Source organism: Henckelia pumila, chromosome 2 (genome assembly GCF_033568475.1).
Source record: "Henckelia pumila isolate YLH828 chromosome 2, ASM3356847v2, whole genome shotgun sequence".
Classification (NCBI taxonomy): Eukaryota; Viridiplantae; Streptophyta; class Magnoliopsida; order Lamiales; family Gesneriaceae; genus Henckelia; species Henckelia pumila.
Window position 1 is genome coordinate 63,925,725 of NC_133121.1, and position 16,208 is coordinate 63,941,932.

Here is a 16,208-nt window from a genome sequence, read left to right on the forward strand (position 1 = left end):
ATAATAAACAACTGATTAAGTAGCAAGACAACAGTAAACCAAATGATAAATATAATAAGAAAACTATAAAGAAAATCGAGGCCTGTAGTTAAGTACAGTTTCCTTAAAACAGATTTGTCGTCTCCACAAGGTGCTTGAGAATCAACACGTACAAACGTCTGTTTCCCAGACTACAACGAAAAAACCAGTAACAAATTAAGCACAAATTCACTACTCTGGTGAACTTGAATTGTACCTTCACTTTATCACCAAAACTTAACGGAGGTCAAGTGAAAACCAAACAATATGAAATGCAAGAAAATACTTGACTGAGATCTTGAATATTGTGTGTGTGGATTGAGAAAATGAGAACACTATTTATAAGCTTCAAAAGGCACATCAAGAGTCATAATATTAATTAACTCAATTAATCTTGTAATTAACTCAAGAATGTGGAGAGCCAAAAATCTTAAATTAATTCAAGAATGTGAAGATCCAAAAGACACTCTCACATTTATGAACCATAATTTTCATTCAAAAATTTAATTTAAATAAATTTCCAACAGAAGACAAGTCCAATCAACAGTTTACGCGTATAAACCACTAAAGACTTAGAAGTGGGTCAACTCCTCTAGCCAAGAGAAAGTGTTGTATAATAATCTTCTTCTTCTCCTACCCCATTTTATTTGTCAAGAAAAAATAACAATGGAGCTGATGGATCTCAAAAATTGAGGTGCGTATAATATTTAGAGAGATTTGTGTCACTTTCGTTCAATTTTTTGTTTAATAATGTGAGAACTCGTATTTGGTGTGCACTAGATAAATCATCATACTGACGTAATCTATTCTATCTATAAAAATGTGAATAGAAGTAAAAAAAAATGTCTCTAGAAAAATAATATTTAAGACTCAAGCATAAAACATTTAACTATTAGAAACTTAATACATCTAAAAAATCAACAAATAGAATATTTGAAATTTTAATTATTGCTAATTTTATTTTTATTATAAATGTGAATAAATTTAAATTTATTTTATATTATATTTAATAAACTAATACGTTGTTCACGTGCGAGACACGTGTTTCATATATATATATATATATATATATATATATATATATATATTTTGAATAAAGATATCTATGGACTATGATCATGAATGATTCCGAGTATTTTTAAAAAAATTATATTAAAGTCATCTTTCCGAATCACAAAAGGAAAAGCACTCCCGCAGCTTTAAAAAAGAATTTAAGTCGAAATTCATATAACTAACCATCAATAATTCAACAGGTCCACACGTGATTTTAATGTTGCATTGTGAGGTCCAGCTTGGATCATAATTGAGAATTCTGTGGCTCAGCTCAATTATGTGCCAACTTGTTTTATAGTATGATCATTTTCTCCTTATAATAAATTTGTGGATCTCAGAAATATTCGAGGTAGTGTGTACATATATTATATGATTCTTCTTCTATGATCTGGTCTGGTATATACATCAAATCTTTGATTCTTTTGCAAATAAATTCATTCTTATTTTATGGTCTTCATTTTCTTCTTCATTTCTTTATAGATCTTTCACTTGTACAATCTGATCTTCAATTATTTTTTGCTTTTGTGCAGAAAATAACAATTAAATCCGGTAAGTCTTCTACTCGGCCACCACTGAATCATATATATAATACCAAGAATTGTTAAAGCTTTATGTTTCTTGTGTCAATTTATATCATCTATCATATTCTTACTAGTACCATGCGAGTTTTTAGCTAGGATTGATTTTGGTACTCTACTATAAACATTCACTATAAAAAAATAGGCTATTTAGCCACGGTTTTTTTAAAACCGTGGTTAATTTTAGCCATGGTTTTATAAAACCACTGTTCACAAAATCCGTGGCAAAACAGCCACGGTTTTAATAAAACCGTGGTTATTTAACCACGGTTATAAAAACCGTGGCTATTTATCCACGGTTTTTTAAAAACCGTGGCTAAATAGCAATGGTTGTAAAACCGTGGTTAATTTAGTCACAGTTATAAAAAGACCATTGCTAAATTGAGTCACGGTTTTAAAAAAACGTGGTTAATTTGTACCCACGGTTTTAAAAAAAACCGTGGCTAAATAGCCAAGGTTTTTTAACCTAACCATAGTTTTTAAAACCGTGGCTATTTAGCCACAGTTTTTTCACAATCATGGCTAAACTAACCACGGTTTTAAAACCGTGGTTAATTTAGCCACGGTTTTAAAAAACCCGTGGATAAATTTAACCACGGTTTTTTAAAAACCGTGGTTATTTAGCCACGGTTTGGAGTTTACCACGGTGTTAAAACCCGTGGTTATTGAAAAACCGTGGCTATTTAAGCACGGTTTATTTAAAATCGTGGCTAAAAAAACAATTATATGTGCAGCTTCCATCTTTCTCGATCCAGACGTACATCTTCGATTCCTTCCTTTTATTTCTTGAAAATTTCACTACTTTTGACCGTCAGTAATTTCTTTGTCCTCAATCAAAATTTAGATCGGGGAGTAGATCCGGAATCCTCGTGTTTGGGGAATTCTTCCAGTATCTATTTTTTTTAAACTTGTTTCGTCGAACCCAATTTCGGATCGGAAGCCATCGTCCATGCTTACAAAATTATTTGCGACTTCTTAATCCGGTGAAGTAAGTATAAATTCAGCTTTTATTTTTGTAGATTTAATTCATGATGAATTTGTATTTTTCTTTGATTTAATTATCTAGTGAATTATTTAAATTAATGATTAATTACATGTTGAATTATTTACATTAATGATTTCACGAAGTATATATGTTTCTCCTTTGAAACAACTATACCATTATTAATTTTTTATACTTGATTTAGATGATTGAATTGTTTTTTAATAAAAAAAAATTGTTTGAATTGCATTTATCAAATATATTTAACGTAATGATATTGATTAATAATATTTTATTAATTTATTGTTAATTAATTCATTTTTATATACGAACCTTATATATATATATATATTTTATCATGCAATTGTGAATTGATATTTATGGTAATAAAAAATTCTATCATATTTAAATTTAAAAAACTTTTATTTTTGGCATGATATATTAAATTTTATCAAAGCTATATATACTATTGTATAATTTATAAAACAAGAATATTTGTAAAAAATACAACTATGGAATAAGACTAGCTAGGATAATATAATTGTAAGTATAAATTCAGTTTTTATAAATCCGGTGAAGTGTGTATATATATATATATAGGGAATATAGTCAAAATAGTCCTGTAAGTTTGTCTATTTTGTGTTTTGGTCCTGTAAATATTTAATTTTGTGTTTTGGTCCTATAAGTTAAGTTATAATTGAATTTTAGTCCTTTCTTCATAGATTGTTGACGTGACATTAAAAAATGCTGACGTGAGAGCTAAAAATGCTTAAATGATATTGAGAAATGATGACGTGTCTGTTGTGGTATCAACAATTAAATGTTATGTTTTCAAGACCTTAAATAGGGAATATAGTAAAAATAGTCCTGTAAGTTTGCCTATTTTGTGTTTTGGTCCTGTAAGTATTTAATTTTGTGTTTTGATCCTATAAATTAAGTTATAATTGGATTTTAGTCCTTTCTTCATAGATTGTTGACGTGACATTAGAAAATGCTGACGTGACAGCTAAAAATGCTTAAATGACATTGAGAAATGATGACGTGTCTGTTGTGGTATCAACAATTAAATGTTATGTTTTCAACACCTTAAATATTATATTTTCAAAATCAGACTGTACCAACGGGTTCAACCAATTCGACACGGAACCGGTCACTGATTTGATCCGAAACGCTCCAAAAAACCATTTTAACGATTGAACCGGCAGAATTGATCAAGAACTAAAAAATTAGTTTTTCGAATTTTTTTAGAAAAATTAGTTTTTTATTTAAAACCTTAATTTAATATTTTATTATATATATACATGATTATTTGATTTTTTTCTCGTTAGAAATATTATTTATTAATATTAGAGTTTATAATTTTTTAACATATTTTTTATTTTTTAAAAATTAATGAATATTTATAAATATTAAAGTTTAGTTTTCAAACTACGATATATATATATTTTTCTATTTATATAAATTTGTTAGGTTTTATAATTTAAAATATATTATTAATTATATTATATAAACGATTTTCCGATACGACCATCCGGTTAAAATAATCCAATCAATTGAAATGTTTTTTAAGTTAGATCGGTTTAATCATCGGTACGATTATAAAAATATTTTTTAAATGAAAAAAGGACTAAAAACCAAAATATAACTAAACTTACAGGACCAAAACTTAAAATTCAATACTTACAAGACCAAATTACAAAACAAGTAAACTTACAGGACTATTTTGGCTATTATTCCTATATATAAATATATAATCTTATATTATATATGGCAAACCCAAATTTACGAACATTATATATTTTAACATGCAATTGTCAATAGATATTTATTGTAATAAAAAATTCTATCATATTTAAATTTAAAAAATTTTATTTTTGGCATGATATATTAAATTTTATCAAATCTATAATCTTGTATAATTTATAAAACAAGACTATTTGTAAAAAATACAACTATGAAATAAGACTAGGATAATATAATGGTAACGATTAATGAATACATATGTATATATATATATATATATATATATATATATAATTATAAATATAATTGTAAGCATTAATGAATATCTCCTTCCTTTGATTATTGTAGGAAAATATGAATCATACCGACAGAGGATGGATGTATCATAGACTGCAAAATGGTTATATGAATGATGAGTATATTAATGGTGTAGAGGAATTCATGGTCTTTGCCCTTAGTCATGTTGAATGTTTATCAGCGGGTAAAGTACGTTGTCCTTGCAACCACAAAAAGTGTCAGAATAAAGTATTCTTAGACGACAACACAGTGAAGACGCACTTAAGTCGATATGGTTTTGTACCGAACTATTACAATTGGCATCTTCACGGAGAAGAGTATATTCGTCCAAATTTTCCAAATACCAATCCAGATATTCCGTCGTCTTCACGGTCTCAGAACAGAAGTTGGGAATCCGAAAACATACACGTGGATCACATTTTTCTTAGTCATGATCAAGAATATTTCCTCGCAAATCAAAATCTTGGACAGGAATTTTCTACAGAATATCAAGAAGAAGGTTCGTCGCAATATGTAGACCCCAACATCGAACCCGTAGAAACCCCCAACAACTACATCAAAGGACTATATGACCTCATAAAATCAGCAGAGAAAGAGATCTGGGACGGTAATCCACACGATCACTCTTTGTTGTCCTTCCTTGCAAGGTTATTGAAAATGAAACATGAGCACAACATGTCTGAAAAAAACTTCGACGACATGTGCCAGCTAATGTCAGAGTTATGTCCAGCTAATAATCACATGCCACCAAGTTTTTATTGGACGAAGAAGCTCATCAAAGATCTAGGTCTCCCAGTCGAGAAAATCGATGGCTGCAGCAACAATTGCATGATTTACTGGTGTATAGATTCAGACTTAACCGAATGTAAGATATGTGAACATCCTCGATACAAACCGTCTCATCGACGTGGAAGTCGGACTCTTAATAAACAAACTCCGTACAAGAGGATGTACTATTTTTCTATCACTCCTCGTCTCCAGCGGTTATATGCATCCACCGCTACTGCTTCACATATGCGATGGCATCACGACCACCATTCTGACCCGGAGAACATGACACACCCATCTGATTCTCTGGCATGGCGTCATTTTGACGAAACACATCCGTGGTTCGCTGCAGAAATCCGGAATGTCAGGTTAGGACTTTCGACTGATGGGTTCCAACCATTTGGCCAAACGGGACAGCAATACTCATCCTGGCCCGTCATTTTAACCCCGTACAATCTGCCACCCTGGATGTGTATGAAAGACGAGGTTATGTTTCTTTCTGTGATTGCACCTAGACCGAGTAACCCGAAGGATAAGTTTGATGTTTTTTTGCAACCATTGATTGTCGAGCTTCAACAACTTTGGCACGATGGTGTTGCCACATACGACATACACTCGCAGACTAACTTCACAATGAGAGAAGCATTGATGTGGACCATAAGTGATTTCCCAGCTTATGCGATGCTTTCCGGTTGGAGCACAGACGAGAAACAAGCATGCCCTCATTGCATGTCTGATTCGGAAGTGTTCACACTTGTGCACAGTGGTAAGACGTCGTGATTCGACAACCACAGGAAGTTTTTGCCCGTTGATCACCAATTACGGCGAAAGAAGAACATGTTTATACGAGGGCGACGTGTTTTGCATCCAGCTCTTGCCACCAAAACAGGAGATGAGTTGCTTAGTGAGATGGATAATTATGGTTTTCTACCTGCGTATGATTTCGACTCAGAGAGCAGAGACAGAGAGATATGTGAGCTGGCAAAATGTGGTTGGAGAAGACGCAGTATTTTATGGGAGTTACCGTATTGGCGTACGAATTTGATCAGACACAATTTGGATATGATGAATGTTTTTGACAATGTTTTCAACACAGTCATGAATATCCCCGAACGTATGAAAGACAATGCAAAATCAAGGGCGGATCTGGTTGAAATGCGCATCAGACCTGAGTTACATCCAGACGTGTCTACAGGTAGACATCCCAAGGCCAGCTATAGTTTGGAGCGTAGTGCGAGGGAGGTTCTTTGCAGATGGCTTAAGGATGTCCGTTTCTCGGACGATTATGCCTCGAACATGTCCAGGTGCATGGACATGAACAAATTGCGGATGTTCGGTATGAAAAGCCACGACTGTCATGTATTCATGCAACGACTAATACCCGTTGCATTCAAGGAGTTGTTACCCAGGGAGGTCTGGGAGGCATTGACTAAGTTAAGTCTTTTTTTCGCAGACCTAACCGCTCGTAATATTAAACAGAGTGACATGATGTGCTTGCATGAGCAGATACCTGTAATTCTTTGTAAGTTGGAGAAGATTTTTCCACCAAGTTTCTTCGACTGTATGGAACACCTATGTGTCCATCTGCCCTACGAAGCTCGGATTGCTGGTCCAGTACAATTTAGATGGATGTATCCTTTCGAAAGATTTTTGCAAAGTTTGAAGAGCACGGTTCGTAATAAGGCACGCGTGGAGGGATCCATATGTAATGCTTATTTGGTCAGTGAGGCGTCCATATTTTGCGAGCATTACTTTGGTGACTCGATACAAACAAGACAATGAAAGACTAGACGCCAACAACAAAACTTAGTGAACGAGATTGGGTCAGAGCTTTTTTCAATATTTACGGTTCGTGGTAGACATATCGGTGGAAGAAAACCTAGATGGTTGTCAAACGAGGAATATCATGTTGTGGCGACATATGTTTTGTTGAACTGTGTTGAACTGAAGTCCTACGTGAGGTATGCAATGTTATGTTCATGATTTAAAACTTACTGATAGGCATACATTTTTGTGGTATTTCATTTTGACAACATTTTCATATTTGTGCAGTATTTACGAGGACCAAATGTGTGCAGAGATTCCTGGGATAAGTCATCAAGATTTAGACTCCAACATACAAGCAAACTTCTTCGGTTGGTTCAAATCTTACATTAGAGTAAGATTATATTTAATTTATGATTTAACATTTAATATTCTTAGCACCTTCGAGGTGGCAACGATAATATTGTATGCTCATCGTAGGATTCCGAGTGACAAGGGGAATTCATTGCAGAACTGATTAAACAAAGAGCGCTAGGTACGATGCGGAAAGTTAATACTTAATAGAGGTTATTGTATTAACGGTTTTAAATTCTACACTGTTCACGACACAACGTTTAAAGCCACAGATAATTCAGGCGTTCAAGTTCGTGGTCATTCAAGTGACGGTGTTGAAACCGAATATGTAACACCCGGAAATTTTAATACGTAAATTCGCATGCATAATTAGGGAAAATAATTATTTAAAAACTTATATTTTGTTTAAATGATATTTATGTGTTAATATGTGAATTATATGCATGATTTAAAATTTATTTTAGCATTTAACCCGTAATTATTGTATTTTAAGATTTTTGAGTAAATAAGTTATTTGATCGCGTAGACGGGACCGTGGACGGACGATATACCAACTTTTGAGCCAAAAATATTTTATGAGTTTTATGAGCCTTAAAATATTATTTTAAGGTATTTTGTCAAGAAAATTTTAGTATTTAGTTATATATTTATTTAATAATTTATTTTTGGCCAAAATAAGTCATTTTATTGACTTTTATTAATATTTAAAAATCTCTTAAGTCTTAATTTCGGGATAATGGTTTTTAGTATCAGATTATTATTATTTTTAAGAGTTTTAAAGATTTTGCTTAAGGTATAATATCTTTATTTTGGGTAATATCTATTATTAATATATTATCTACCCAAAATTTAAACCTAAAACACTCCCTAATCTATTCCAAACCCCATCAGATGCCTCCACCCTTTCCTTCAACCCATTTTCATGCCTCCTTCACAGAAAAATCAGCCCCATAGCCAATCAAGAAACTTTCTTTGGAGATTTTGGTCCGTTCGTCGTCCCGGAGCCCGTAAACGCATCAATTTTCGTCCAATAATTATCAAGGCATGTCTAAATATTTTATTTGGCCACCATATAAGCTATTATTCATGCATAAAATTTTGTTTCAGAATTGTCATTGATTATTGATTTTTAGTGCAAAATTGAATGAATTATTGCTTGTTGTTGGTGATGCATGTTCATGAGCACATATTTCTTATCATGGGTTGGTCCAGGGGCTAGGACTCGGTCAAGGGGTGTCCTAGGGTGCCTTAGGGTCGAGCAGGATCAGCTGGTTCGGACTGGTGTGGGCTAGATTTGGTCTAATGCAAGAGTTGGTCAAGAGGTGACAGTTTAGAGTTCTTAGGAAGAAGACTTAGTTCTCCTTCCTCGGGACACCATTTTGAGTGAGGTTTGTTGGGTTTGAAAGCTTTAGATGTTGTCTAAGATTGCGAGGTGGTTTTACAGTCTTTGATGGTCGGAGAAAGCCGCACGCTCAAAAGTTTGGAGACTGCTCAGTCTGCACGCGAGGAGGAAGAAGGCGTCTGGTGCAGAGCTTAGTTCTCACTCCTCAGGCCATTGTTTGGAGTAAGGTTTGAAAGGTTAGAACCCCCTGAATGTTGGTAAGAATTGAGAAGTAGTTTCACAAAAGAATATGGTCGGAGTAGAGAGAACAATCGGATTTACGGCAGCCGCTCAGGGCTGGACGCGAGCTGGGAGAACAGCCTGTTGCAAGGCTTCGTTCTCCTTCCTCGAACCACCGTTTGGGCTGATTTTTAGCTTGATGGAAACTTCTTGATGTTAGCTAAGTGCTAGAAGTGGTTTCATGGTCAAATATTGTCTGATCAGAGAGAAAGAAAGGAATTAGTACAGTTGCACGGAGTTGGTTCTGTGCAGAAATATGCTTGGGTTAAGTTTTGAACTTCTGGGTTTTATTTCGGGCTGGGCTTGGGCTGGGTGGTCTGGGTCGGGTCTGGGTTGTCATGGATCGGGTCAGTAGGGTCCGGGTCCGGGTTAGGTGGGCCGGGCTCGGGTATTTTAATTTTTAAGTAATTAAGAGTTTAATTGGTTTTTGGGCCAGTTTAATGTTTAGAAAATTATTTGGGATTCCAAATAATTTTATTTGGGCCTTAAATATTTATTTAAGTTTGCCCAATGATTTTTATGGGTTTGGGAGCCCATGGGAATTTTTGGGCCAGTAAGTGGATTTTTGGGCCAGTCTAGAGTTTTATTGGGTTTAATTAAGTTAGTGGACTTAAATATTTTTATTTAGGCCCAGTTAAGTTTAGTTAAGTTATTTGGGCTAAAATATGATAATAGGGCTTTTATTTAAGTTTAATGGGTTTTGAGTGAGTGGTCAGCAGTCTGGACCAACCCATGAAAATAAACTAAGTCTGGAATATATATTTAATTATTTTTATGCATGAAGCCTATTTTAAGTAAAAATATATTTATTATTAAAATTAATTAAATATATATTACAGACATATTTTAAGTGCATGCATACATGAAATATTTTATGATGTGTTTATGATTAAGAATCGATCATGAAAAATATTTTTATGGAAATTGAAGTGATGTGACAGCATAGAAGTGGTTTTACCACTGACACAGAGGTAGTTCTACTACCGGCATAGAAGTGGTTTTACCACTGGCACAGAGGTAGTTTACTACCAGCATAGAGGTGGATTTATCCACCGCCACGTACGATGGTTCTTTAGACTGATCAGTCGGCACAGTTATTAGTCACATTCATGGATATGACCATACTCAGTTTTTATGTTTATGACATGCTCAATTATGTTATGTATGATGAAGAAAGTTATGTTATGTTTATGATTTATGATTCAGCATTTATGTTATGAAAAATGTTTTCATGCATGCTCATGTACATGTATATGTATTAGTATCTACGTGATGCATTATTTTTAACCTTGTTATAAAGTATTAGACATGTTGAGCCCCTAGGCTCACTACGCTTATATGGTGCAGGTGAGCATAATGACATTTATGTAGCTCCTACCGGTGGTGAGGACGTATGAGCGAGCATGGCAGTGGACCTCGTGACCGTCGCAGTTATTTAGATTATTGCATTGAGTTTTGAAACATGATTTATTTTACTATTGTTTTCGCGTATGAGATTTTTCAGCAGTATTGTTTATTATTTTAAATTGATGCATGAAACATTTTTAATGATTTATTTATTTAATATTTTTTTTTAGGTTACTTAAGAAAAGTATGTTATTTTTATATACATATATATATGGGCGTATATGTATAGTATTATTTTTAGTATATTAAAATAAAATAAAAAAAAAGTTTTTCCGCATTTATTAGTAGTTGGGTGTTTCAATTGGTATCAGAGCGCGGTCCTTGGAGGGTGTCTACTGTCACGTGAAGCTCAGAAATCCTGCTACCGGCCTGTAAGTTTTAAATGTTTTCTTATGAATTATAAGGAGCATATGTAATGATTTAAGATTTTCATGTTAGTAAAGTTTTAGAGCCCTTAAGTTATGCATTGCGATTTACGTTTAAATAAATAGATTTGGGAAGGATAAAATATTTTGTTTATCAGAGTGCGCAACAGAAGCATGACTTTTGGGATACCGAAACTTGGAAACTAGATATGTAATAGTGGATTTAGTAAATTGGATTTTTTAGAGACTTCGTTATTAGAATTTGATGAGTCAAATTTCGAGGACGAAATTCAATTTAAGGGGGGGAGAATTGTAACACCCGAAAATTTTAATACGTAAATTCGCATGCATAATTAGGGAAAATAATTATTTAAAAATTATATTTGGTTTAAATGACATTTATGTGTTAATATGTGAATTATATGCATGATTTAAAATTTATTTTAGCATTTAACCCGTAATTATTGTATTTTTAGATTTTTGAGTAAATAAGTTATTTGATCGCGTAGACGGGACCGTGGACGGACGAAATACCAACTTTTGAGCCAAAAATATTTTATGAGTTTTATGAGCCTTAAAATATTATTTTAAGGTATTTTGTCAAGAAAATTTTAGTATTTAGTTATATATTTATTTAATAATTTATTTTTGGCCAAAATAAGTCATTTTATTGACTTTTATTAATATTTAAAAATCTCTTAAGTCTTAATTTCGGAATAATGGTTTTTAGTATCAGATTATTATTATTTTTAAGAGTTTTAAAGATTTTGCTTAAGGTATAATATCTTTATTTTGAGTAATATCTATTATTAATATATTATCTACCCAAAATTTAAACCTAAAACACTCCCTAATCTATTCCAAACCCCATCAGATGCCTCCACCCTTTCCTTCAACCCATTTTCACGCCTCCTTCACAGAAAAATCAGCCCCATAGCCAATCAAGAAACTTTCTTTGGAGATTTTGGTCCGTTCGTCGTCCCGGAGCCCGTAAACGCATCAATTTTCGTCCAATAATTATCAAGGCATGTCTAAATATTTTATTTGGCCACCATATAAGCTATTATTCATGCATAAAATTTTGTTTCAGAATTGTCATTGATTATTGATTTTTAGTGCAAAATTGAATGAATTATTGCTTGTTGTTGGTGATGCATGTTCATGAGCACATATTTCTTATCATGGGTCGGTCCAGGGGCTAGGACTCGGTCAAGGGGTGTCCTAGGGTGCCTTAGGGTCGAGCAGGATCAGCTGGTTCGGACTAGTGTGGGCTAGATTTGGTCTAATGCAAGAGTTGGTCAAGAGGTGACAGTTTAGAGATCTTAGGAAGAAGACTTCGTTCTCCTTCCTCGGGACACCATTTTGAGTGAGGTTTGTTGGGTTTGAAAGCTTTAGATGTTTTCTAAGATTGAGAGGTGGTTTTACAGTCTTTGATGGTCGGAGAAAGCCGCACGCTCAAAAGATTGGAGACTGCTCAGTCTGCACGCGAGGAGGAAGAAGGCGTCTGGTGCAGAGCTTAGTTCTCACTCCTCAGGCCATTGTTTGGAGTGCGGTTTGAAAGGTTAGAACCCCCTGAATGTTGGTAAGAATTGAGAAGTTGTTTCGTAAAAGAATATGGTCGGAGTAGAGAGAACGATCGGATTTACGGCAGCCGCTCAGGGCTGGACGCGAGCTGGGAGAACAGCCTGTTGCAAGGCTTCGTTCTCCTTCCTCGAACCACCGTTTAGGCTGATTTTTAGCTTGATGGAAACTTCTTGATGTTAGCTAAGTGCTAGAAGTGGTTTCATGGTCAAATATTGTCTGATCAGAGAGAAAGAAAGGAATTAGTACAGCTGCACGGAGTTGGTTCTGTGCAGAAATATGCTTGGGTTAAGTTTTGAACTTCTGGGTTTTATTTCGGGCTGGGCTTGGGCTGGGTGGTCCGGGTTGGGTCTGGGTTGTCATGGATCGGGTCAGTAGGGTCTGGGTCCGGGTTAGGTGGGCCGGGCTCGGGTATTTTAATTTTTAAGTAATTAAGAGTTTAATTGTTTTTTGGGCCAGTTTAATGTTTAGAAAATTATTTGGGATTCCAAATAATTTTATTTGGGCCTTAAATATTTATTTAAGTTAGCCCAATGATTTTTATGGGTTTGAGAGCCCATGGGAATTTTTTGGCCAGTAAGTGGATTTTTGGGCCAGTCTAGAGTTTTATTGGGTTTAATTAAGTTAGTGGACTTAAATATTTTTATTTAGGCCCAGTTAAGTTTAGTTAAGTTATTTGGGCTAAAATATGATAATAGGGCTTTTATTTAAGTTTAATGAGTTTTGAGTGAGTGGTCAGCAGTCTGGACCAACCCATGAAAATAAACTAAGTTCGGAATATATATTTAATTATTTTTATGCATGAAGCCTATTTTAAGTAAAAGTATATTTATTATTAAAATTAATTAAATATATATTACGGACATATTTTAAATGCATGCATACATGAAATATTTTATGATGTGTTTATGATTAAGAATCGAGCATGAAAAATATTTTTATGGAAATTGAAGTGATGTGACAGCATAGAAGTGGTTTTACCACTAACACAGAGGTAGTTCTACTACCGGCATAGAAGTGGTTTTACCACTGGCACAGAGGTAGTTTATTACCAGCATAGAGGTGGATTTATCCACCGCCACGTACGATGGTTCTTTAGACTGATCAGTCGGCACAGTTATTAGTCACATTCATGGATATGACCATACTCAGTTTTTATGTTTATGACATGCTCAATTATGTTATGTATGATGAAGAAAGTTATGTTATGTTTATGATTTATGATTCAGCATTTATGTTATGAAAAATGTTTCCATGCATGCTCATGTACATGTATATGTATTAGTATCTACGTGATGCATTATTTTTAACCTTGTTATAAAGTATTAGACATGTTGAGCCCCTAGGCTCACTACGCTTATATGGTGCAGGTGAGCATAATGACATTTATGTAGCTCCTACCGGTGGTGAGGACGTATGAGCGAGCATGGCAGTGGACCTCGTGACCGTCGCAGTTATTTAGATTATTGCATTGAGTTTTGAAACATGATTTATTTTACTATTGTTTCCGCGTATGAGATTTTTCAGCAGTATTGTTTATTATTTTAAGTTGATGCATGAAACATTTTTAACGATTTATTTATTTAATATTTTTTTTTAGGTTACTTAAGAAAAGTATGTTATTTTTATATACATATATATATGGGCGTATATGTATAGTATTATTTTTAGTATATTAAAATAAAATAAAAAAAAAAGTTTTTCCGCATTTATTAGTAGTTGGGTGTTTCAATTGGTATCAGAGCGCGGTCCTTGGAGGGTGTCTACTGTCACGTGAAGCTCAGAAATCCTGCTACCGGTCTGTAAGTTTTAAATGTTTTCTTATGAATTATAAGGAGCATATGTAATGATTTAAGATTTTCATGTTAGTAAAGTTTTAGAGCCCTTAAGTTATGCATTGCGATTTACGTTTAAATAAATAGATTTGGGAAGGATAAAATATTTTGTTTATCAGAGTGCGCAACAGAAGCATGACTTTTGGGATACAGAAACTTGGAAACTAGATATGTAATAGTGGATTTAGTAAATTGGATTTTTTAGAGACTTCGTTATTAGAATTTGATGAGTCAAATTTCGAGGACGAAATTCAATTTAAGGGGGGGGGAGAATTGTAACACCCGGAAATTTTAATACGTAAATTCGCATACATAATTAGGGAAAATAATTATTTAAAAATTTATATTTGGTTTAAATGACATTTATGTGTTAATATGTGAATTATATGCATGATTTAAAATTTATTTTAGCATTTAACCCGTAATTATTGTATTTTTAGATTTTTGAGTAAATAAGTTATTTGATCGCGTAGACGGGACCGTGGACGGACGATATACCAACTTTTGAGCCAAAAATATTTTATGAGTTTTATGAGCTTTAAAATATTATTTTAAGGTATTTTGTCAAGAAAATTTTAGTATTTAGTTATATATTTATTTAATAATTTATTTTTGGCCAAAATAAGTCATTTTATTGACTTTTATTAATATTTAAAAATCTCTTAAGTTTTAATTTCGGGATAATGGTTTTTAGTATCAGATTATTATTATTTTTAAGAGTTTTAAAGATTTTGCTTAAGGTATAATATCTTTATTTTGAGTAATATTTATTATTAATATATTATCTACCCAAAATTTAAACCTAAAACACTCCCTAATCTATTCCAAACCCCATCAGATGCCTTCACCCTTTCCTTCAACCCATTTTCACGCCTCCTTCACAGAAAAATCAGCCCCATAGCCAATCAAGAAACTTTCTTTGGAGATTTTGGTCCGTTCGTCGTCCCGGAGCCCGTAAACGCATCAATTTTCGTCCAATAATTATCAAGGCATGTCTAAATATTTTATTTGGCCACCATATAAGCTATTATTCATGCATAAAATTTTGTTTCAGAATTGTCATTGATTATTGATTTTTAGTGCAAAATTGAATGAATTATTGCTTGTTGTTGGTGATGCATGTTCATGAGCACATATTTCTTATCATGGGTCGGTCCAGGGGCTAGGACTCGGTCAAGGGGTGTCCTAGGGTGCCTTAGGGTCGAGCAGGATCAGCTGGTTCGGACTGGTGTGGGCTAGATTTGGTCTAATGCAAGAGTTGGTCAAGAGGTGACAGTTTAGAGTTCTTAGGAAGAAGACTTCGTTCTCCTTCCTCGGGACACCATTTTGAGTGAGGTTTGTTGGGTTTGAAAGCTTTAGATGTTGTCTAAGATTGAGAGGTGGTTTTACGGTCTTTTATGGTTGGAGAAAGCCGCACGCTTTGGAGACTGCTCAGTCTGCGCGCGAGGAGGAAGAAGGCGTCTGGTGCAGAGCTTAGTTCTCACTCCTCAGGCCATGGTTTGGAGTGAGGTTTGAAATGTTAGAACCCCCTGAATGTTGGTAAGAATTGAGAAGTGGTTTCACAAAAGAATATGGTCGGAGTAGAGAGAACGATCGGATTTACGGCAGCCGCTCAGGGCTGGACGCGAGCTGGGAGAACAGCCTGTTGCAAGGCTTCGTTCTCCTTCCTCGAACCACCGTTTGGGCTGATTTTTAGCTTGATGGAAACTTCTTGATGTTAGCTAAGTGCTAGAAGTGGTTTCATGGTCAAATATTGTCTGATTAGAGAGAAAGAAAGGAATTAGTACAGCTGCACGGAGTTGGTTCTGTGCAGAAATATGCTTGGGTTAAGTTTTGAACTTC

At 34.0% G+C, this 16,208-nt stretch overlaps 1 protein-coding gene across 9 annotated transcripts; it reads left to right on the plus strand.

Annotated features, from left to right (window-relative positions):
- Positions 1–695: 695 nt before the first annotated feature.
- LOC140880809 (uncharacterized) lies at positions 696–10,703 on the plus strand. 9 transcript variants are annotated; one of them, XM_073285603.1, is made up of 5 exons: positions 1,356–1,420; positions 1,602–1,620; positions 2,494–2,637; positions 4,723–7,400; positions 7,492–7,997. In XM_073285603.1, exon 4 carries the CDS (start codon positions 4,729–4,731, stop codon positions 6,217–6,219), a length of 1,491 nt encoding a protein of 496 aa, XP_073141704.1. In that variant the 5' UTR covers positions 1,356–1,420; positions 1,602–1,620; positions 2,494–2,637; positions 4,723–4,728; the 3' UTR covers positions 6,220–7,400; positions 7,492–7,997. The 9 variants fall into 9 exon arrangements, with proteins under 9 accessions (XP_073141701.1, XP_073141704.1, XP_073141705.1 ...); XM_073285596.1 differs by lacking the exon at positions 1,356–1,420 and adding an exon at positions 10,526–10,703 and having other exon boundaries at positions 1,427–2,637; positions 7,492–7,597; positions 7,684–7,738; XM_073285601.1 differs by lacking the exon at positions 1,356–1,420 and adding an exon at positions 1,440–1,467.
- Positions 10,704–16,208: the final 5,505 nt, after the last annotated feature.